General features: G+C 38.5%; 1 protein-coding gene across 1 annotated transcript in view; it reads left to right on the forward strand.

Moving 5' to 3' along the window:
* The window catches only part of LOC121929755 (ubiquinol-cytochrome-c reductase complex assembly factor 1), a 69739-nt gene that overhangs the window by 16631 nt on the left and 27678 nt on the right, over positions 1 to 25430 (forward strand). Inside the window, exons 5-7 of the mRNA XM_042465640.1 lie at positions 3857 to 3929; positions 6566 to 6623; positions 21347 to 21455. Of these exons, the coding sequence (XP_042321574.1) occupies positions 3857 to 3929; positions 6566 to 6623; positions 21347 to 21455 (240 nt within the window). The remainder of the gene's footprint in view (positions 1 to 3856; positions 3930 to 6565; positions 6624 to 21346; positions 21456 to 25430) is intronic.

A 25430-nucleotide genomic window follows, 5' to 3' on the forward strand; every position in this document is an offset into this window, starting at 1 on the left:
AAGGACTGGAGCCTCAGGTAATGCCAGTCAAGAACTGTGGTGAAGAAATGGGTTTTGTATTTAAGTAAATGGGACAAAGCTTTCTTATTCTCTCCTTGCTTTGTATACTTGCTGCTTGAAACAAATTTCGTAAGCAGTAGTATAAGGTTGTAACTTGAGCAGCATGTGAGATGAATTGCACCTAACCCTTGTAAGTTGAAGATCTTCAGCCAGTTGTGTGTGTATGCATATGCACACACACTGAATAAATAGCTTGAAGCTGAATGGAGTAAACACTCATTCACATGTGTCATGTATTCTCTGCTTCGCTGTTAAGTCTGATGATCTTTCATCTTATTTTTCAAATACTCTTTTCGTTTCCATGTTGTTTCCTTTGTGGCAGTTCTGTTCTTTTCTTACTCTCTTGGATGTTCCCAAGTCTTTTCTTTGTGTTTTTAATATTTTAGAGTTGACTATATGATCTAGAACTTTGCAAACTCTTTTAACATTGCTTTTGTGGTTTTTTTTGGGCTATGTGGCCATATTCTAGAAGAGTTTATTCCTGACGTCAGGAATAAACTTTTCTAGAACATGGCCCCATAGCCCGAAAAACCCACAAAAAACTGTGGATGTCGGCCATGAAAGCCTTCGTCTTTTAACATTTCTTGATAAACTGGTCTGTTCAAGGGGAGTTGTTAGAAATGGAGATTTGTTGCTATTACTGGCCTTCAAGGCAACTTCCGTTTATGGAAACTCTATGCATGAAAGACCTCCAGGAGTCCTGGACATCAACTGCCCTGCTCAGGTCTTGTGTAATCAGATTAATGGCTTCCTTGGTAAATGAATCCACCTGTTGTGTGGTCTTCCTCTTTTCCTACTGCATTCCACTTCACTGAGCATTATTGTCTTTTCTAGCGATTCATGTTGTTTTATGATATGTCCAAAGTATGATGGTTTAGTCATTTTGGCTTGTAGGGAGAATTCAGGCCTGATTTATTCTAGGACCTGTTCATTTTATTTTGACATTGTGTGGTACATGTAGAATTCTCCTCCAACACCATATTTCAAATGATTTTCTTACTGTCCTGCTTTCACAACTATACTTTAAAAATTGACAATACTATGGCATGGATAATTCTGATTTTGGTATCTAAATATATATCTTATATTTAAGGAAGAGAAGATAAAGAGAATCTGAAAAACTATTGACTATGTCATCATAATCTTTACCATCAAAAATTGTTGGTATAAAGTAGCCATAGAATCATAGATGTTTATCACACTGTACTCTTAAAGTGCTACTATTCCACTTTGACTCCTCTAGCTGCCTCCTGTTGCATTCTGGAATTTGCAGTTTTAAGGAGGGGTATTTAGAATTCTCAGGCAGAGTCTGCCTGAGAATTCTAAATACTCCTCCTTAAAACTGCCAATTCCAGAATGCAACAGGAGGCAGCTAGAGGAGTCAAAGTGGAATAGTAGCACTTTAAGAGTACAGTGTGATAAACATCATAGAGTTGGAAGGGACCGCAAGGGTCATCCAGTCCAACCCCCTGCCATGCAGGAAATCTAAATCAAAGCATCCCTGACAGATGGCCATCCAACCTCTGTTTAAAGACCTTTAAGGAAAGAAACTCCACTCCAAGGGAGTGTGCTCCACTGTCAAACAGCTCTGACTGTCAGGAAGTTCCTCCTAATGTTGAGGTGGAATCTCTTCTTTTGTAGCTTGCATCCATTGCTCCGGGTCCTAGTCTCTGGAGCAGCAGAAAACAAGCTTGCTCCCTCCTCAATATGACATCCCTTCAAGTATTTAAACAGGGCTGTCATATCACTTCTTAACCATCTCTTCTCCAGGCTAAACGTCCCCAGCTCCCTAAGTCATTCCTCATAGGGCATGGTTTCCAGACCCTTCACCATTTTTGTCGCCCTCCTTTGGAGACACTCCAGTTTTTCAACATCCTATTTAAATTGTAGTGCCCAGAATAGGACACAATATTCCAGGTGGGGCCTGACCAGAGCAGACTAGAGTGGCACTATTACTTCCCTTAATCTAGACACTATATTTCTATTGATGCAGCCTAAAATTGCATTGGCCTTTTTAGCTGCCGCATCACACTGTTGACTCATGTTCAATTTGTGGTCTACTAGGACTCCCAGATCTCTTTCACAAGTAATCTCGTTTAGCCAGGTGTCACCCATCCTATATCTGTGCATTTCATTTTTCCGCCCTAAGTGCAGTACCTTACATTTCTCCGGGCTGAAATTCATTTTGTTAGCTTTGGCCCAGCTTTCTAATCTATTAAGGTCATTTTGAATTTTAATCCTGTCCTCTGGGGTATTAGCTACTCCTCCTAGTTTGGTGTCATCTGCAAATTTGATAAGTATGTCCCCAATTCTGTCATCTAAGTCATTGATAAAGATGAATAACACTGGGCCCAGGACAGAGCCCTGTGGGACCCCACTGGTCACCTCTTTCCAGGATGAAAAGGAGCCATTGTTGAGCACTCTTTGGGTTCAACCAGTCAACTAATTATAAATCCATGTAGCAGTTGTATTGTCTAGCCCATGTTTCACTAGCTTTTTTGCAAGAATGTCATGGGGAATCCTGTCAAAAGCCTTACTGGAATCAAGATATACTATATCCATAGCATTCCCTTCATCTACCAAGCTGGTAATTTTATCAAAAAAGAGGTTAGATTTGTCTGGCATCACTTCTTTCTCTGAAACCCGTGTTGACTTTTTGTGATTATGGAATAGCCATCTAGATGTTCACAGACTCTCTGTTTAATGATCTGCTCTATAATCTTTCCTGGTATTGGTGTCAGACTAACTGGATGATAATTGTTGAGATCCTCTTTCTTTCCCCATTTGAAGATGGGAACAATGTTTGCCCTCATCCAGTCTGCTGGGATTTCTCCTGTTCTCCAGGAGTTCTCAAAGATCATTGCCAATGGCTCCGATATTACATTTGCCAGTCCTTGGATGGAGTTCATCTGGTCCTAGAGATTTATATTCATTTAGATTAACCAGATATTCCTGTACTACCTCTTTACTTATTCTGTGCTGAAATTCCCCTGTTCTGTCCTCTGCTCCATTCTCCTCAGGTTGATCACCCTTTGCCTTTTCTGAGAGCACTGAGGCAAAGAAGGTGTTGAATAATTCTGCCTTTTCTCTGACTCCTGTTAGCATTTTGCCATCTTCTCTACGCAGACGCCCTACCATTTCCTTCTTCTTCCTTTTGCTTCAGACATACCCCCAAAAGCCTTTTTTGTTGTTCATAACCTCTCTAGCAAGCCTGAGTTCATTCTGCGCTTTAGCTTTTCTGACTTTACCCCTACACATGCTCGCTAGAATTCCTTTTTGGTGATTTCCCCGTTTTTCCATTTCTTATACATGTTCTGTTTAAAGCTTACCTCAGTTGAAAGTTCCTTAGTCATCCATCCTGGTCAGCGATCAAAAAAGGAAGCTATAATCCAGTGAAGACTAAATAACATACATTTCTAATATCACAAAATAATGACAGAAAATCAGTTTAATTGTTGGAAATATCTGCAGAAATTAAATGCATGTGAGAGTACAGTATTTGAATAAAACAGGATTTAGTAGCTAAGCTATTTTAAACTGAATAATCTTTATTTCTCAAGCTGATGTTTTGGTGAGAAGGGATGCATCATATTTAAATAGCAATCGACACAAAACAAAATTGTGAACATTACAAAAGAATGAAAAAAAAGTATAATCTTTAAGATGGCTAGCCTGTTTTATTAGTATTCAGTCATAGCACCTAAACAGATATTATAGAAGATGTTTGTGTGATTGATGACAATAGAGCTATTATAATACGTTGTAAGCATTAAAAGTAACTTTTTTTCCTCTCCAGAAAATTAAAATAGCAGCACTGCGCATGTACACATGTTGTGTAGAGAAAATAGATTATGAGGAATTCTTTAACAGTAAGTTTTTCTTCTTTCCTGTCCTATTGCCTTCTTTTATATCACCACCTCAGGGTATGGTAGAAGTAAAACAGCTTATAACATTGTGAGTTTAATAATCAGATATTGCTCTTTCTTCCTAACTGTATGTTTACATTTTGGACATTTGTTTCACCATGACTGTGAAACAAAGGCAGCAACACTTTGCCCATTTAAAAAAAGGTGACTTCATTTCTAGTAACATTTTTTTTAAACCATATTCCATCAAGTATGAAAATGTAATAATCATTATTTATTTATATATGTTATTAATGTACAATTTCTGAGATGGCAGTTGCCCTTTTTATGGTTTTCTTGTTTTTAAAATAATATGTAGGCATCACATTTCAGCAAGATAGTGCGATATAAAATGCTTTTATAAAATCAGTTTTTTTCTAGATTAAACAGTGAAACCTGTGCAATTATAGTTGGCCCTTGGAACTTGCAGGGGATCTGTTTTGGACTCCCCCTCCCCGGCGAATTCCAAAACTCACAAGTGTCATAGGCTTAAATGGGGAGTGTGCATGCGGGGGGCACCATGACTTCGCACCCCATTGGCATTAATAGTGGTCACCCCTCCACGGATTTTCAAGTCCACACATCTCAAGTCTGCGGACTTGGAGAGGCGACTGTATATCTTTTACTTATTTAGTCAAAAGAAGGGTTTTTTGTACTGTGCAAGTAATTATTCACAAGATTGCTTTTTAAATGAGATTAATCATTAGATCTTAAATTTAAGCAGATTTAGATTTTTTTTAAAAAAAAAATACCCTAGTCATTGATTTCAAGTGGATGTGAAGCATTAGAAACAAGATGGAACCCTGTAGGACCATTGCATAAATGAGGGTGAAAGTAGAAGCGTAATATTGCTGCTTTCCTATGGTCAATGGCTGTAACAAATGTATTGTTATTTTTTATTAAGCATTTCCATTTACTCTTCAGCCAAAAAAGGAAGCTTCACGTTAACATTTTTTAAAAATAATGACCAGCTGGATGGAAACTCTTCGAAAGGCTGCTGCTAGTGACAGTGAAAAGAAGGGTAAAAGCAGCCGGTCTCAGCATCAAAATAGCCTTGCTTGTTTGGCCCCTTTCGATTCTGTGAAACACATGGAATTCATATTTTTCCTGCTCAAACCTGTGATGCTATGGAGTCCATAATCCTATTGTTGTAATAGCCCAGCAATTCAGATGGGTTTTGTTCATTCTTTTATTTTTTCATAACAAGAAATTTAACTTACATACAGTAAAGTAAAGGCATTTTATATGTGCATGCTGAATATACACTCATTTCTGGCTAGGAAAGACAGCAAATACTGTACTTAGAGCCTTGACATAATGAAGTCCTTTGCGTAATTGCTTGGAGGTAAATCCCACTTTGGGACTTAGTCCTCAGTATTTTGTTTTGGGATTGCAGTTTTTAGAAGATTATTTCAGACAGCAGCAGAATTTAGGTTTATATGTTGGTCGTTTGGGGGAGCATCCAAATAGCAGAAGTAGCATAACATCTTGTTAACATGATTTTAATTTGTTATGAGGTGGTTTTATTGTATTAACTTTTAAATCATTGCACTAAAACTGCTAACTTCTTCAACTGTTGATATTTGTTCTGGTAGCTGTTCTTGAAATCTGGTTAAAATGTTTAGAAACTTGTCCAATAGAAGTTGTACAGTTAAAGCAGTATTCTGTCTAGGCAAGTGGGGTCAGAACCACACTTGCCTAATCTCCCCAACTCCACCCCACCACATTGAATTTCCTTGCTGCTATTAAATCAACTTAATGTGATTCAAAAACTAATTAGTAACTACGCATCTCATTGTTCCCCCAAGAATCCTGTAATAAATCTGTGCCATGGAGGGATATTTTTTGCAACAGTGACAGCTGATCCCATCTCAGTCTGTGATCGGTTTGTTTCTTAAAATGGTAACTAGCAAGGACATGGTTCTTCTAGGGCCCTAGTGTCATATACATTGCAGGCACTGAATCTAAGAACAGAAGACTAAACAGTCAGCACACCAAATACCTAACCTTGGCATTCAGTAGGTTCTAACAATATGAGTAATATTTTGGTATAGTACTATCAAACACGTTACAGGATACTATTAAATACATTTCAGGTTTGAAATGTGTCTATGTAACAAAGAGAGCATCACTTTGTAAAGAGAAAACTTCATTAATTAACAGCAACATTTCATTAGAAGCAGCACTTGCAGATTATTACTAGTCACTTATGTTTAAACTTGTAGGAGAACACTTTATTTTGAGTCCTCAGATGTATTTTTAAGTAGTTCTTTTGATGTACTTTTTAACAGTGGATGATATCCAAAGTACTGTACATATTGTTCTATTAGAACCAGGGGGCTTTTAAACTTCCCCTTCTAGTGGCATTTTTTCCAACAACTCTTTCTAAGGTTTATAGCCCTTATGATGTGTCAAGGTTCTCATTAGAAGAAAATAATACCTATGTGTGTACTACATAAACATCCACACATCCACAACTCTTTCTGCTTGTACTGCTGGAGGGGTGGAGTCTGGGCTTCAGTCAATTAATTTACTTAAATTTTTAAAAAACTGTTAACATAATCAAATAATGGAAAATGTTTATAATTCATTTTTTAAAGGATTTCAGATGCCTGACACATTGAACTCTTGGTTTTTAGTAGCACAGCTTCATGTATGGTAAGTAAAACTCAAAAAATGTGTGTGTGTATGTGTGTGTATTTGCTTGCTTCACCTTCCATATTAACTGAAAGTAAAAGCTGTCACTTTTGTAACAAAACTAGTGAACCTCATCATATTAATGGCTGAACAACTTCAGAATCAAAGGTTAAAGAAGTGTAATATTTGCGGTAGTTTTTAAAGTCTAGTGGTGGAAAGGATATGGCTCTGAGTATCTTTAAAAGCTTCATTCAGTCTGAATGGAAAGGTCTTTTATTTAGCTGTTTTAGGAAAACTCACATTTACGTAAAAAGTGGTTTAAGCTGTGATAATGTATGGTGATTTTACTTGCTGGTTGTCAGAAGCCTTTAACAAATTACACCATTGACATTTACATTTGTACCTCTAAAATGTACCTACAGATTAAGTGAACTCCAGTTTGGTTACATGCAGAATATTTAACACCTCAAAAAGTAAGCTTTTCCTTCTTGTGTTAAATAACTGGCCAAGAAAAATAATTCAGCAAAATCAGTTTTTCATCTAAAGTTTTGTGTTTGAAAAGGTCAAAGTGGTGTAACAGTGGTGTAGAAGGAAGGAAATTATTTCTTCTAATTGCCCACCTTTCTGGAAGCTAATAGTACTAGATTTGTTTTACCAATATAGCAACTCAGAAGACCAAAGAATATAACTGAAAAAAGAGTAACTACTTGACCCAGTTTGTATTTATGCTAGATTCTTCATACCTTTTCCCCCATTCTTCCCCAATTTACTTCAGAGTTACAAAATGTATTATGGACTCTATTTTGATGATATGTGATGTTGGTTTACAGCAGATATTCACTTGGTAAACATCTGAAATATGTTATATGTGTATATATTTAGTCTCTTGCATTTAATAATATCCCTTATTAGAATGTGTAATTCGATCCAGAGGCTACAAGACTATAGATCGTCAATGCAAGGTTGCCCAATTCCAAGAGTTGCAGCATGGCTAAAGCTGGTAGAAGACCCTCTGTGTTATAGAGACCATTTGTGCTCTAATAACAAACAACAGACCCAGGAGGATCCCCAAATCATGCTTCTGCTCATTTAGGTGAAGTATGAAGGCATCCAAATGCATTCCTCCCATCTGAATAGAGGAACTATGCACCAGTAGAATCTTAGCCTTGTCTCATGTGATCCTTTTCCATATTATTATTATTATTATTATTATTATTATTATTATTATTATTATTTCATCTCGAGCAGATGTGATGCTGGATGTGCTCAATCGTTATTTGTTCTTGATAGTTGACTGGATAAGAATTAATGAGCCAAAGCTCACACAATCTTGTAGCCTCTGGGTTGAATTAATGCCATGTCTTGTAATTTGGACTGCCTAAATGTAATTCAGAAACTGTGGTTAGTGCAGAATTCATTGGCCAAGCTGTTGGATAGGACTATGTAATGTGAATATATAGGCTCCTCTTCTGTCTTATAATTACAGATGAATTTCAGCCTTTTAATTTCAGGACCAGACTCAAAGAGCTGTTTTAAACCTATAAAACCTTAAATGGCTTCAGAACCCAATATAAGCTCCACCTCCTACATATGAATCATCCCAATATCTGATAACAGAATCAGAGGTACTTCTTTCGGTGCCTTCCCCAAGAGAAATTAAGAGGTTTCAGTTTCCATTTTTTGCATTATAACAGCATTCTTAAAATGCTCTACTCAGTTTGTTTTATGGTATCCGGTATCAGGCAAAAATGTAATTATTTTCCCAGGCATTTGGATATTAATTATGGCCTGACTGATGTAGACTGTGTTTGTGTTATTCATTCTAGATTGAAGAAGTGATTTGTGTGTTGTGGGTGAACACTTCTACTATTGTTTTATAGATTATATTTAATGACATGTATTATTATTTATAATGTTAACCATGGTGTGTGTGTGTATTAAAAATTAATAATGAAGTTCTGTATTCCTCTATGCACACACTTCAAGTTGCTTTGAGACTGTTTCTTGAAGTGGAAAGTGAGAACAGCAACAATAAAATAATTTTTAAAAATAGGCAATTGTGGAAGCATGTTCATTTGTATGGTATTGATCCTGCCCTGCCCCACCCCATGTTGAATAATGATTCCTTGTTCTTATTTGCTGCTGTTCGACTAACAGAATTGTTAACATAGAGGGCCAAAATCCAATTGTTAGTCCCAGCTAAAAAATATCTGTTGTCTCAGTAGACCTGACACAATGTTGTCCTGCAAAGTTCTCATTGACACCTTGGGTTTACCCTGGTTCAGACTAAAGTTAGATTTAGGCCTAGCTATGTCGATACTCAGCAGTTGAAAGAAGCAGTACTCAGTGCTTGAAAAAGTAAATATTGAATGTATTCCAAATATTTTTTGATATCTTTGCAGTTAATTGCAAACATCAGGGATATTTTACATTAATCATTTGCACAATTATTCTGAGCTACATGCATTTACATCTGAGATTGTACTTTTTGTCTAAAGCTGAAGATGACACATTCATGGCTAATTAAAGCTACACAAAGGCATATAGTTGAGTTGTCATGTTGTAGTGTGAGGGAGCAATCCTTTCTGGCTTTAAAGAAGTAGTGGCATGGGCATTCCTAAAAGAAACCCACTTTAGACACCATGGTCTGTGAGAACTCCTGGCGTGTTCAGATGTGGTTTTGGAAGGAATAGGCCTTGGTCATTTTCACCTTCTTGAACTTTGTCAAGAGAGATGGGATGTGTGTGAAACATTGTTGATTGTGCTTCTTTCAGCAGCTTTTGAGTTGAGGATGCGAATTGGGAGCACTTAATTTCAGTGTTCTGCTCTCTGGAATCCCCAGGGCAAATTCCAGAGAGCAGAAATGAGAAATGGCTTCTTGGATCTCCGGTGACGATAGTATGGGGGGATAGTGCCCCACAGCAGATGGATGTAGTGGTGGACTAGATGAGGGCTAATAAACTAAAACCGAATACTGGCAAATGGATACCTTGTGGGTGAATGGGTACCATATTTTGGAAATAGGGAAATTTCCTGTTCTAGATGGGGTTGCATTCCTAAGGATCTAGTTCACAGCCTGGATCCAGCTTTATCACTGGAGGTCCAAGTAACTTCAGTGTTTGGAGTGCATTTTATGAGTTTCAGCAGATAGTTGTGGCCATTCATGGACAGTGATCACTTGGTTATACTGGTCCAAGCATTGGTAACCTGAAAGTACTCTGTGTAGGTTTGTCCTTAAGGCTGCTTGTACAGAATGCTTCAGCTAGACGTCTAAGTGAGGGGAGCCAACTGGCCGCACATAATACTTTCCCACTGGCTACTACTACCACTACTCATATTATATCTACCACCAGACCAGATTTTAGGTGTTACTAGGTTTTAAAAATAAAAGCCCTAAACTTCTTGGGAACTGATGGCACATGAAACCACCTTTTCCTTTCTAGACCGTTTCATTTTTTAAGTAATCTGGAGAGGTTCGCCTCATAGTGCCACATACTCCTGAAATCATTTGGAGCTGGGCATTCATTGCAGTGGCACCTGCCATATGGAATTTTTCATCAGAGCTAGAGCAAGCTACAACTGTTCTTAATTTCTGACAGATTTATTATTTGACTAATTTATTTGAGCAAGCATTTCTTTTTAGTCAAGCCCAATACAGGCTTTTTGTCCCTCAAACACAATGTGTGTGTTCTGTATATTGGGTATATTATGTATTTTATTGAAATATTTGTATATAAACAGTATATAAATATTTGCAAATAAATAAAATTTGAGGTAATCTTATGTACTATTTATGCAATCATTATTCATTCACCCTTTTCACAAATGCAGAACAGGACAAAGGACAGTTGTGGTGGTTCATAGTAATAGCAAGTACATTTATATACCACTTATCAGTGCTCTTAAGCACTCCCTAAACAGTTTATAAAGTGTAAGCTAATTGCCCCCAACAATCTGGGTACTCATTTTAGTGACCTTGGAAGGATGCAATCCTGAGTCAAGCTTCAGCCCTTTTGCTAGTATTGAACTCACAACCTTATGGTTTGTGAGTGAGTGGCTGCAGTACAGGCATTTAACCACTGCGCCACCAGTTCATTACACACACCTAATCAGAACCGGACTGGAGAATCTACAGTTGCCGCATATGGTGGGGGGAGCTCAAAAATGGCCACAGCTGCATCCCCACCATATGTGGCAATTGTATGAAAGCAGCAAGGGCGGCACTATACAAGTACAGTAGAAGAAAATCCATTCACCAGGATTCCTGGAAAGAAGTGGCTTAATGCGGTCCCGATGATGAGGTGAGGGGGTGCCTCACCGGGAAGGTGTAAGTGAAGGGTGGCGCAAGCTGCAGGTGTCCAGGATGCCCGGGGGTATGGAAAAAAGAGCCATGTTTGCACTCCCGCTCTGATAGTCCTGGAGAAAGGGAGGGCTGGGCAGGCAGGGAGAGCTGACCAATCCAAGCAGGCTTTGTATACAACAAGTTTTCCTGCTAAGTACCTGCATGTCATAAGCATTTGAATTAAAATTACCATATTGAAATCAAATCTGATGTTTTTTAAATTTTTATTTGGTGTGCGTTGGAAGAGGGGTAGTCTTATACAGCAAGTATATCCCAAACTCTGTATTTTAACTGGAAAAGCTGGGGGTCGTCTTATACTCCCAGTCGTCTTATATGCCGGAAAATATGGTATCTAAGGAACAAACTAGAATGAATTTGTTTCTGGATTGGGAGAAAATTTCCCATTGGCATCATGGGGGAGGGAGCTTCTTCCCCATGCAAATACCATACTTAGAGGAGGAATTGCCTGACAACTGCTATGGAAAGTGATTACTGTGTATACTCATGTATAAGTCTAGAAATTTTAGACAAGAAATAGACCCCAAAAATTGAGTCGACTTATTCACTGGTCAGTGTAAGTACTGTACTTTTAACTCCTTTTTAAAACTGAACCATCACCTAGTGAAAGGCAAGAGTGTAAATTCTCCTGTAAGCACTCACTCCCCTCTACTCTTTCATCCATCCAGCCTTTAAGATGAACACAAATAGTTATGCCTGCTAAAATTTTGAAACAGGTTTTCCTTTGCTTCATCCTTTAGATCTTTTGTTACATGCCCTTAGGTTTTACTTTTGACTTATCCATGGGTCATACCAAAATCCATATTCTGGCTCCAAAACCTGCCCTCAACCTATACACGAGGTTGACTTATAGTCAAGTATGTATGGTATATTTCCATTCCATGCCTGTAAGAATTCAATTAGTCATCAGTTTAGGTGATGCTGTTTGCATTTTAAAGACATGAATATCCAATACAAAGACATTCTTAACATCAGGTCTTTGAAAGATCTATACATAGTGGAGATACAGAGAACAAAAGTATGAATCTTTCTATAAAGGCTTATCTGGCTTATTTTAGGTACATACCTGGTGACCTGTGCGTGTCTATTTAGAAATTCCTTTGAATTCAGTGTATCTTACTTGATGTGTGTGTGTGTTTGGCCATGAGCATTCAGCAGAGTGGCAAGGCTGATCAGCTCAGCTGAAGCTCATTGTCTCAAGGACACTTCAGTGTCCAAGTGCACGTAGCCATGGCTGATGAAACCATGTGTCTGGATTGCACAGGAGACACATGACATGGCTACACACCTGAACTCACTGGGTTTGGGAGACCACATGGTCTGGAGACTATATAAACCCAGGGGTTGCAAAGGGTGTGGTTTGTAGAAGGAGTTGGATTGGTATGGTTTGGAGTTTTAGAGATCCAGTTTTGTATTATAGCACTGTGAATAAAGAGCACTTTGGGGACTTTGTTTCTCTGGTGGTTTATCAGAAGAAGCTATAGCATCGGTTTGCTGTGTGTCCCCGGAGGTTCCTGCATTGCTGCAGTTCCTGGAAGACATCCAGTTGCTGTCATCCCAAATTGGACTTTGGAGCCACGCTTCTGCTTCTGGAAATTTGCCAGCTCTGCTCCAAGGGTCCGATTTAACCCCAGGACTCGTTTGAGTTGCTGACAGTGGTTGTTGGACCCCAGCAGTTGCGCTGACAGGGACACCCTCTGGCTGACATTGGGCAAGTCACATTCCCTCAGCCTCAGAGGAAAGGCAAAGGCAGGCCCTTCTCTGAACAAAATCTGCTAAGAAAAGCCTGTGATAGGTTCACTTTGGAGTCGCCATAAGTCAGAAATGACTTGAAGGCACACAACAACTACAGTGTCCAAAAAATCACCAAAAATACAAGCGTGGCTTTTGAAAATATCTCATCTGTACCTCACAATACCATTTGGTGTTTTTGGGGTGCATGCATGTATGTACAAGTATTGAAAACATGTTATTTGATGTTTCCTACTGTAATCCAAAGATATGTTCACTATCGTATACATTTTTCAGATCATTCTAGACATCTTTCAGAAAGAGAGAAGCTTGGCAAAATATCTGGGGGACATTGACTCAGATCTGCAAAATATCATACCTCAGTTGTTCCTTCTGAATGTGGAATATGAATTATATTGAAGACCAATTAATTCTCATTTCTTTCCTACTTTATATGACAAGTGTATTAACCACTTTGCAGTAAATTAAAACAGCAACCTGTTTCAGTGTTATAGTTAACTATGTTTAAATTGTTTATATATGAATTGAGTTGGAGAAAGAAAGGGAAGACGAGACTAGAGACTAGAGTGGTCATAATAAATTAGAAGTGCTTGGTATACAGTTGTGATGGGAGACTGATCAAAGTTACTGATCTTTTAAACTATATATATATAAAATTATATTAGGGGGACCTGTGAGTAAAACAAGCAGAAATGAGAAAGGATAATGACAAATAGGCAAATTCTGGTGCACACACAGCATAAAAATGTGATGAGATAGTTGTGTGATCTGGAGTCTAACAACAAATACTGGAACCAGAGTGGTGTTTTTTGCCTTCAAGTTGTTTCCGACTTATGGCAACCTTAAGGCAAACCTATCACTGAGTATTTTTGACTGGTTTCTTCAGCAGGGATTTACCATTGCCATCCTTTGAGGCTGAGAGAATGTGACTTGCCCAAGGTCACCCAGTGGGTTTACATAGCCAGGCCAGGATATGAACACACAAATTACCTTATAGTGAGTCAGACTATTGTTCCATATATCCAGTGCTGTCTGCTCTAACTGGTAACTCTGCAAGGTCTGTGAGAGAAGTATTTTGCCAGATCTGCTATCTGAAGTCCTTCAGGTGGAAATGTGAGAGACTGAACCCAGGACTTTTTCCCCCCAAACTCAGTAATAGTTTTTCTTTAAAAAAATTACAATCTGTGTATTACATAGCAAGCATAGTATCGCAGTATGCCAGAGTGATATTTCCAGAGGTATATAAAGATAGTGGTGAAATTATTTCAGAAGAGTGAAGTTGAACAATCAAAGTGCCTTTGCAGAAGACCTCTTCCTGTACTGGCAGTTTAGGAGCATGTGCCTTCCTGATTATTTAGTCTATGAATGGAAACAATTTCTGGAGGAAGGTGTCATTGCTAATGAAGCCTTTTGAAGTTTTCATGGCATATGTCAACTTTTCTGAGAGAATAATCCAAACTCTTTGCAACAGCTATCTATTGTAGAGTTAGGTTTTCAAAGTTTTTGTTGCTGCTGCTGTTATTTCAGGGCGACCAGCTGTCACCTTGAAGAAGAAAGCAATCAAATCTTTGTATTTGGAGATTTGTTTTCCTGACTGTAAGCATTAAGCAACAATAAAAGTGGGCATTGATGACCTTTCTAATTTGTGATGAAACCTGTTCTAAAATTGAAGATCAGAAATGGTATCTTAGAGCATTCATGTGACATTTATATTTATGTTTGTTTATATCCCACCTTTCTCCCAGTATAGGAACCTGTGGCTAACAACCAAATTAAAACAGTACAAATTTTTAAAGAATTACAAAGTATAAACATAAATTGCCCTGCTCCAAATGACTTAAAAAGAAATAATTTAAAAAATTAAAAAGATTACACATTAAAAATGTTAACATTTATTTAAAGCTGTGTACAAACCTTAACATCTGAATTGCTCAGCATTTAAAAGCCCAACCTTCATCAGTTTGAAAAAGCCTGATGACACAAAAATGTTTTTATCTGCTGCTGAAAGGAGAATGGGTGGGGCCATCCTGTCCTCTCTAGGGAGGGAGTTCCAGAGCCTGGGAGCAGCCACTGAGAAGGCCTGCTCCTTTGTACCCACCAAATGAACCTGAGAAGATAATGGGACGGACAGAGAGAAGGACCTCTCTGGATGATAGCGGTGCTCTAATGGACACCTGAAGGAAGGTACGGTTCTTCAGATAACCTGAACCCAAGCTGAATAAGACTTTATAGGTCAAAACTAGCACATTGAATTGTACCTGGAAATGGATTGATAGATGATGAAGGTGTTGCAACAAGGGAACTGTGTGCTCTCTGTAGCTACATCCAGTTAACAACCTGATTAGCAGCTCTTTGAGTAAACTGAAGTTTCTCAACACTTTTCAAAGGCAGCCCCTCTTACTGTGTATTACAGTAATCCAAATGGGATGTAACCAAGACAGTTGAAGTAACCACACATATTTTGCTATGATGCAAAGAAGTCACAAGAAGTTATAGGAGTGAATGTTTCAGCTGTACATAAATGCATCCCTACCTTCATGCTTACACTAGCACAAATTTGCAATTTTTATAGAATTAATAAATATGTTAGCTCTGAAGAATGTATACGTACTGTATTCAGTATTAGTTGCATTCTATATATAGTTATAAATCTGTTGAAATTATTGTAGAAAACACAGAATAGTTTTAGACAAACCAATTCTAGTAGAAAACCTCAATCCTTTTGACTGTCTGTTAGGACAGAGTAGACTCCAAATATTTTTTAAATTTAGAAACATGTAATAATTAAAATTAATTTAGTTGCAAAAGAGAAATCTGTTGATTATTTACTTGTACTATTATCTTTCTAATCTTGATTAAGAGATTAGGCAACATGGAAAGGATCAGTGCACAATATTCTAAACAAGAAAATATCAAGTCTATAAGTATTAAGCATAAAGAATGTAACCTGTTTTGAAGACACAGGTGCAACACTCTTACTAAAGCTAAGGAGTTTTATTTCTTGTAATTGCCTGGACAACTACATGTAAGCTTTCAATTTGATTGTGGCGGAAGGGAGAGTTATAAGTGTATTAAAGGTAGTAATGGTTCACCAGAAAGAGACTCCACCAATGAATCAAATGGAAATAGTATTTATGATAGACAAGATGCATTAACATTGCTGTTTATAGTTAGGAAAGATAAATTATATTAAAATTAAAAGAAGTGTACAGTAATAATAATGAAATAGAAGCAAACCTCTCTGGAAAAGTTTCTAAAATATAATTTTAAAATAATGCCTTTGCCCCAGAAATTAATAAGTCTCTAAAGCAAAAAAATAAAAATAAAAATTCAGCAATCAAAGATAACTAGGCAGTTGAATAATTGAATATTAAAACATGGCCTTATGGTAAAACCATAAAAGCATAAAAGGTTTTGCAGCTGTGTTGATCTAGTTAGAAAATCTAAGAAAATCTGTCATTTTAACCTCAAATGGCAGTCGTTGTAAACGAGGTACTGTTTTTTAAAAAATAAGTTCCAGATTCCATGACCTCACTCAGGGTGCTGCTAAACTACTTTGTGACAGGACTATACATCCAAATACACAGTGCCCTTTCAAGAATTGGGCTAAGTACACCCTGAAAAACATTGGTTCTTAACTCCATCAGTGATGACTTATAATCCTTTGTGTCATCTTGGAACCTTTTGACATTATTAATACAAACCCTTGTGGGCAAATGTTTTACAAGCATAAATAAGCAGACATAAAGGCCACTTCCCACTGATGCTCTTCAACACCACTTTTTCAGAAAGCTGTAGACGAGCGAAACAATGTGATATTTGTAGTTTATATAGATCCCCCTTAAAGTTGTTATGTGTTAGATATACGGTACTGTTTGTGAGTAAGGAAAGGAGAGCACAAGAAGTGGTATTAGCACACTCATATTTTCAGTGGAGAGCTAAATCTTGACTGAGTAGAGGCAAGCTTAACCCTTCCCATGACCTTTTTGTTGTTGCTGTCTGGTGTGTGCAACTCTGACAGTTTTTCCAGAATTCCTAGTCCACATGGAAAGAACTTTGAAAATACGTGAAATTGACAAAACAACCAAGTAGAGCAAATACCTGTTCATTTCAGCTTCCATTTATTCTCTGCATGCAGTTGAGCCATCTATGATCAAGTTATCTCCTCTCAGTGCTCAGTTACTTCCTTAATTATATTTATCAATTTCCTATCACATGCTCAGATTCTTCAAAATAGCCTGAATATCATTTTCCAAATGAATATGTCCAAGACGGAGCTTCTTGTCTTTCCTCCTAAGCCCACCCTTCAACACTCCTTTTCTGTCTCTGTGGACAACATTTCTATTCAACCAGTCCAGCAAGCCCGCAGTCTTGGTTTTATCTTTGATTCTTCTCTGTCGTGTATCCCTCAGATCCAGACCACAGCCAAGGCTTGCAGACTCTTTTTGTACAATATTGCCAAAATCCAACCATACAGTATCTCTCCGCCTCTACTGCCAAGATCCTGGTCCATGCCCTAGTGGTCTCACGACTTGATTACTGTAATGTCCTCCTGGCTGGGCTTCCTCTTTCTCACCTCCGTCCTTTAATCTCTGTCCAGCATTCAGCTGCACGCATTATCACTTCCACCCACCGCTCTGACCACATCTCTCCTGTGTTGGCATCCCTTCACTGGCTCCCCCTCCCTTTCCGCATTCAGTATAAGCTCCTGCTGTCCACGATGTTTATCACACTATGCTCTTAAAGAGCTACTATTCCAGTGTGACTCCTCTAGCAGCCTCCTGTTGCATGCTGGGATTGGCAGTTTTAAGGAGCTGAACTTCTCTGCCTGAGAATTCTAAATACCCCTCCTTAAAACTGCCAATCCCAGCATGCAACAGGAGGCAGCTAGAGGAGTCACACTGGAATAGTACCTCTTTAAGAGCTCGTCTGATAAACACCCACGTTTAAAGCCCTCCATGGACTGGCCCCTCCTTACTTATCAGAACTTCTTTCTCCTCACCTTTCCACTTGGGCCCTCCGTTGTGGTAGTCAAGGTCTGCTGTCTCAGCCCAGGATTTCCTCTGCCCCATCCCGGATTCGCCCCTTTTCACTCGCTGCCCCTCACTCCTGGAACCTTCTTCCCCCACAAACAAGAGCCATCACTTCTTTAACCAGCTTCAAAACGGAGTTGAAAACCATCCTGTTCAGAGAAGCCTTCCCAGGCATTGCATAATTGTCGCTTACTATTTGATGTTCTTGTGGTGCCTGTTTATTGAACCATTTCCTGTATTGCTATGTACTGTATATGCATTATCCTACTTGAGAGTATGTATTTTCCCTGGAAAATGTTTAACCATCCATTATGAAGCCTCGCCCTCCCTCCAGTCCATCTCCCTTGGTCCAGGCCTTGGAGGTAGAGAGGAACTGCTGGATCTCTTACCCTTTCCCTCCACCACCCCCTTCTCCTTCTGTGTCTTGTCTTTTTAGATTGTAAGCCCGAGGGCAGGGAATCGTCTAACTAAAAGATTGTATGTACAGCGCTGTGTAAATTTACAGCGCTTCATAAATAAAGGTTAATAATAAATATATGAACATCTTTTTATATACTGATTTTGGGATTTTAGCAGGGTTTTAGTTATCAGCACTTTAGAATCATAGAATCACAGAGTTGGAAGAGATCATAAGGGCCATCCAGTCCCATCCCCTGCCATGCAGGAAATCTCAATCAAAGCATCCCTGACAGATGGCCATGCAGCCTCTGCTTAAAGAGCTCCAAAGAAGGGACTCCACCACACTCCGAGGAAGTGTGTTCCACTGTCAAACAGCCTTTTCTGTCAGGAAGTTCCTCCTAATGTTGAGGTGGAATCTCTTTTCATGGAGCTTGCATCCGTTGTTCCGGGTCCTGTTATCTGGAGCAGCAGAAAACAAACTTGCTCCCTCCTCAATATGACATCCCTTCAAGTATTTAAACAGGGCTATCATAACACCTCTTAACCTTCTTTTCTCCAGGCTAAACTTCCCCATCTCCCTAGGTCGTTTCTCATAGGACATGGTTTCTAGACCCTTCACCATTTTAGTCACCCTCCTTTGGACATGCTCCAGTTTGTCAATGTCCTTTTTGAATTGTGGTGCCCAGAACTGGACACAATATTCCAGGTGGGGCCTGACCAAAGCAGAATAGAGTGGCACTATTACTTCCCTTAATCTAGACACTATATTTCTATTGCTGCAGCCTAAAATTGCATTGGCCTTTTTAGCTGCCGCATCACACTGTTGACTCATGTTCAACTTGTGGTCTACTTGAACTCCTAGATCCCTTTCACACATAGTCTCGTTCAGCCAGGTCTCCCCTATCCTATATCTGTGCATTTTATTTTTTTGCCCTAAGTGCAGTTCCTTACATTTCTCCATGTTCAATTTCATTTTGTTAGCTTTGGCCCAGCTTTCTAGTCTATTCAAGTCATTTTGAATTTTGATCCTGTCTTCTGGAGTATTAGGTATTCCTCCTAATTTGGTGTCATCTGCAAGCTTGTTTGCAAGAATGTCATGGGAAACCTTGTCAAAGGCCTTACTGAAATCAAGATATATTATATCCACAGAATTCCCTTCATCTTCCAAACTGGTAATTTTATCAAAGAAAGAGATCAGATTTGTCTGGCATGACTTGTTTCTCTGAAACCTGTGTTGACTTTTTGTGATTATGGAATAGCCATCTAGATGTTCACAGACTCTCTGTTTAATGATCTGCTCTATAATCTTTCCTAGTATTGGTGTCAGACTAACTGGATGATAATTGTTAGGATCCTCTTTCTTTCCCTTTTTGAAGATGGGGACAACGTTTGTCCTCCTCCAGTCTGCTGGGACTTCTCCTGTTCTCCAGGAGTTTTCAAAGATTATTGCCAATGGTTCCAATATTACATTTGCCAGTTCTTTTAATACCTTGGATGTAGTTCAGCTGGTCCTGAAGACATAAATTCACTTAGATTAACAAGATATTCCTGTACTATCTATTTACTTATTCTGTGCTGAAATGCCCCTATTCTGTCCTCTGCTCCATTATCCTCAGGTTGAGCACCCTTTGCCTTTTCTGAGAACACTGAGGCAAAGAAGGTGTTGAGTAATTCTGCCTTTTCTCTGTCCCCTGTTAGCATTTTGCCATCTTTTCCATGCAGTGGCCCTACCATTTCCTTCTTCTTCCTTTTGCTGCGAACATATCCAAAAAGCCCGTTTTATTGTTTTTAACCTCTCTAGCAAGCCTGAGTTCATTCTGCGCTTTAGCTTTTCTGACTTTACCCCTCTACACATGCCTGCTATTTCTTTGAATTCATTTGTATGATTTCCCCCTTTTTCCATTTCTTATACATGTTCCATTTCAAACCTAGCTCAGTTGAAAGTTCCTTACTCATCCATCCTGGTTTCTTGAGACACTTCCTATTTTTCTTTCTCACTGGACCTGTTTGAAAATGTACCTTCAGTATCTCCCTTTTGAGAAACTCCTATCCGTCCTGAACGCCCTTCTCTTTTAGTATTTCTGACCATGGGATCCCTCTCAGTACTTCTCTAAGTTTTCTGAAATCCGCTCTCCTAAAGTCTAGGATGCGTGTCTGACTATGCCTGGCTTCTCCTTTCCACTGTATAACAAAGTCCAGGAGAACATGGTCACTTTCACCTAAGGATCCCACCACTTGCACCCCATTAACCAAATCATCCTTGTTGGTTAGGATCAGATCTAAAATAGCTGACCACCTTGTTGCCCCTTCCACCTTTTGGACAATGAAATTGTCTTTGAGGCAAGTGAGGAATTTGCTAGACTTTGAGGATTTTGCTGAGTTTGAATTCCAGTAAATATCAGGATAGTTGAAGTCACCCATCACTACATCTCTCCTTTCTGAGTGTGTAGTCATCTGTTCTAGAAAGGTATCATTCAATTCCTCCATCTGACTGGGGGATCTTTCTTTAATTGAGATCATTTTTCTTTCTTTCTAGCATGGTATAACAGTGGTATTTGTTGCCTCTTTGCACAGCAGCATAATCCTGTAGATATCTATGTCCCTTTTAAACATATCCAGGGATAGATAGCAGTGTTGCCATGCAAAGTACAAGAACATCCAAAATCCACAAAACAAGTGATGCCTTTATTAGCCAATCAAAATGCACAAAATACATGTTACAAGCTTCCAAAGCTCCACTGGCTTCTTCATCGAGCAAAAATGTTATAAATTACACAGCAAAAAAAATTATGACAATGTTAGTCACAAGCCTGCATTTTGTCAAGAAGTTGCTGTTCTCAGTTCAGCTGTTGTTGGAGGGACATTCATGCAGGCCAGCTGCACTGTAATTCATATTTACATGGGAGGAAGCTCCATTTAACACCAGTAGAGTTTCTGATAAAGATAGACAAGAATGTGCTGTTATCTTCCAATTATTTTCTTCTCCCTTGCTATTTCAACAACTGTAGTAATGTAGCTATAGTAGTGAGAGTGCAGCTAAAGTAAAGCAATGGAAGTTCATGTCATGATCAATCACAAGCCTGCTCTATGTAACTATGGCATATACAAGCTGTATCTCCATTTCACTTTGCAGTTTTCCAAGTTTATACTCTTAAACTCAACATTTCCAGAATTTTAAATGTTCTTTACCATTTCTATAGGATGTGCTTAGTACGAATGAAGCAAGAAGGCCGAGCAGGAAAATACATGTGTCGCTATATAGTTCACTCGATGTGGGAGGATGTGGAGCAGCGTGGGAAGGTCATGGGGGTGAGTAGTCTTTGTTTAGTACAGGTTTATTTATCACTCAGTTATCATACTGTTTTACTGTGTCAAAAAGCTAGTGCTTTAAAGCTCAGATGGAGCCTACTATGACCAAGGTTGCATCTACAAGTTTACTATGTAATAAATTCAGAACAGTGACAGGGAGTGAAAAGATAGTGTTCCCACTGTACACAAATAGAGCTGTCCATCTATTTATCTTAGGTTGAATTTAAGCCTCTTGCTTCCCTTTGGAATAACTGCAATTATTATGTAATTATTCACATATTCTTCAGATGTAGTACCGGAGTAGCAGGCAACAGGCAACCAAGAAAGGATGTATCTCAAATAAAGTAGAAAGTAAAGCCAGGTATTAGCCAAATGACCCATGTTTTGCTGCCCATCACTAGTTATGGCTCTGTGAACTAGTTCTTTGCAAGTGCCTGACCTTCCTAGATTAAATGGTACTATGGGCATTTGCCTACTCCTGCTGTAAAACATGACTGTGGTGCTGTAAGTGGCCTCCCAGGCTGTTTTTACAGCTCCCAATTGTTTTGGACTGCCTTTTTTCCTGACAACAATAGGATAAATTATCTTTTCTGGAAGCCTTCAGGACAAAATTTAAGTTGTCATACCCTTGCACTTTTCAGCATTTAAAAAAAAAATCAAAATCAGATTCCCCACCCATTTGAGGGTATTTTGGACAGTTTTTGCAGCCCTTGCAGAGTTTTTTTTTTTCTTTCAAAAAGAAGTGTAGCTGCTCTGTAACTGTCCACCTTGATTTACAGGGATGGGATAAGGATTGCTTTGTCTTTAAAGTGCCAGTCTCCTTAGATATTTATAACTGAGAACATCTGAGAATTAAAAGATACCTTTTTGTGCTTAGAGAGCCAAAGATCTTAGAGCTCTAACATACTCATATATCATTACCAGGGGATATTCTTTGTAAGATATTCAGTTCTTTTATCTCAGCTGTTATGTAATCTTCTCATACCTTTTCATGGATTTAACTAATATTATGATCCAAAGGAAGGGGGGGTGCAGCTGGTGTGCGTAGGAGAGAGAAGAATATCTGGGATCTATTTTTCTAAAAGTCTTTTGCCTTGGAGTGGCTCCTCTAGTTAAAATCTCTTCCTTTTCCCCATCCATGCCAGTCTTCAGAGCATGTGGCCTCTGCAAACCCCCTATACACACTAGCTGAGCCCTTTACTGCTTCAAAGAAGAAAGATTGAGAGTCTTTCCTCACCAGGGAGAAGCTTCTCCCTTTGCACCTGGTCATCCTGGGAGCAGCAAGTGAGCAGCTGGCTGAGCAATGAACAATAGACCTCTTGCTTGCACTTGTCTTTGCTGCAAGGCAGTGGCATCACTAGGATTGGTGTCACCTGGTGTGATAACCTCTAGTGTCACTCCACCATTGACCTTTGCCCTTAGCAGACCATCCAGAATCTTCAGTAATGCTTTTTGTATTAATGTTACACCAATAATTCTGTATGTCACTGAATGTAACGGCAATAGTTACATAACAACTCTTAAATAACTTCTTCATACTCTTAACTCCTGAAACTGGAGGCTGCTGTCTCCTACTCGCACAGGGAGTACAGAAGGAATCCAGGGATTCTTCCTTCTCTTTTTTCCAGAAGCAGAAGGCTGTTGTTAGAATGAGAGACAGAAGCCTCCAACTTTGGGAATAGAGTGCAGGAGGAATCCAGGGATTCTTCCTCTTAACTCCCAAATTTAACTTTTGTAGAGCCAGGAACCATCTACTTTATAATATTTCCAAATTCATTTCACATTGTCAAAAGATGTATATTTTTGAAAATCATTTTCCTGTTTAGTCTGTTAGTTATTAAGAGTTGCACTATTTTTCTTAATAGCTTCTACAAAGTACTCATTACTTCTATGCTAAAAAGTAACTTCTCAAATTCCATTCATTGTCTCAGGGAACTATTTTTAATTGATTTACTATATGATTTACCTTCAGATTTAGACAGGGAAATTAGTCCATCATAAATTTGATGTTGAATTTTTTTCACCACTTTATCATTTAATAGATCTTTTATTTTTGTTAATCCTGCTTTTTCCCCCCTAAGAATGATATTATCTCATTGTGATTGGTGTACTCCTCCATTGCAATCTATTGCTATATAAACTTAGAGTTAGTGTACTTTTAAATTTTTACAATAAGTCTCATTAATTGTAATAAGGTTTCATATTTACTTTATTTATAAGGACATTTCTGAGCCCTCATAAGAGCCCCTAAGGCATTTTACAATAACATTAAAAACCAGTAGAGAAGTTCAAACATTAAAAACAATTAGATTAGTGCTGACAGAGAAGTGAACTTTTCAATTTTAAATAAAGATTATTAAAACCATGTGAGGTGTAAATCATTTAACTATCTATCTATAAACCAGAAGGGTGGGCTTGATCTAACTACATTTATTAGGAAATTCCAATTATTTTTAAGGTTTAGGATTCTAAGATGTATGAATAACAAACTATCCGTAAATTGTTTCTTTCTGTAGATATTTACCATTTCTGTTTGTTACACACACTCTTGATAACCAGCATAATCCCATTCTGATCTTGTCTGTCCTAAATACCATTGTATATAATGTTCCCATACTGGCTTCTTAGCATGTCAGTTGCAGCCTGATAAAAGCATACATTCTTTATTTTAAGTATTTTTTTTTAAAAAAAATGCTTTTTAGTATTGCCTTAAAATTTTCATTATTCTCACTGAGTATGGAAGCCTCATTCCATGTCCCAAAAGTCTGTTTTTAAAGCAGAAAGACACATTCTTTTGTTAAGAATTCCTGGCAGAAAAACTAGAACTACCTCTAAGGATTAATGTTAATTCCTATAATGCTGACAACTCTTTAGGCCAAAAGGGAGATTGCATCTCAACGTATCTTGCTACTCTCAAAGTAGAAGAAATTTTACAGTTTTAGCCTTATTTGAGATATATCAATTTTGAGTTTTAGACTGTAGTATAAAACAAAATGGAAACAATCAATATATATTCCAATGCACAAAAAAGGAGCCACAGAAACTATAGGACCATGCAAGTAATGTTATGCTCAAAATTCTGCAACATAGACTCCAATCATATATGGAGAGAGAAATTCCAGAAGTGTAAGCAGGATTCAGGAAAACAAGAGGTACCAGGGACCATATTGCAAACATATGATGGCTGGTGGAGCACACAAAGAGGGAAAGAATAAAAGGAAGACACAGCTCCACCATGCCTATGCCAGAAGCAAAAGAAGGGCCTTCCCTCCATTCCAACTGCCATCGACCTGCCCTCGGAGGGAGAGAGTAAGAGGCAGTTTCTGTTGGACTTAATCCCCTCCTCTGTTCCCATCCCTTTCCTTGTGTGTCATGACTTTAGATTGTAAACCTGAGGACAAGGGACTGTCTAATTACCAATTTGTAAGCTGCTCTGAGAACAGTTCTGAATAACGGATATAAATACAATAAATAAATAAAGGAATTCCAGGAAAAAAATCACCGTGTGCTTTATAGATGTAGCAAAGCATTTGATTCTATGATTCTATGACTGCATAGATCACAAAAAACTATGGAACACTCTCAAAGACATGGCAGTGCCACTGCATTTGATAGTCCTGATGAGAAATCTGTACTCATGACAAGAGGCTATCATCAGAAAAGAATTCAGAGAAACAGAGGGGTTCCCTGTTGGCAAAGAGATCAGGCAAGGCTGCGTTCCGTCACCTTGTTTGTTCAACGTGTATGCAGAAAACATCATAAGAAAAGCAGGGTTAGACTCAGAAGAAAGAGGAGTGAAGACAGGAAGATGGAACATCAACAATCTAAGATACCCTTCCTCACCACCATTCCCTTCTCCTTTTCTGTCATGTCTTTTTAGATTGTAAGCCTGAGGGTAGGGAACTGTCTAATTAAAAATAATAATTGTAACCCACTCTGATAGTCTTTAGGGCTGAAGAGTGGGGTATGCATGCC

Source organism: Sceloporus undulatus, chromosome 4, assembly GCF_019175285.1.
Source record: "Sceloporus undulatus isolate JIND9_A2432 ecotype Alabama chromosome 4, SceUnd_v1.1, whole genome shotgun sequence".
Classification (NCBI taxonomy): Eukaryota; Metazoa; Chordata; class Lepidosauria; order Squamata; family Phrynosomatidae; genus Sceloporus; species Sceloporus undulatus.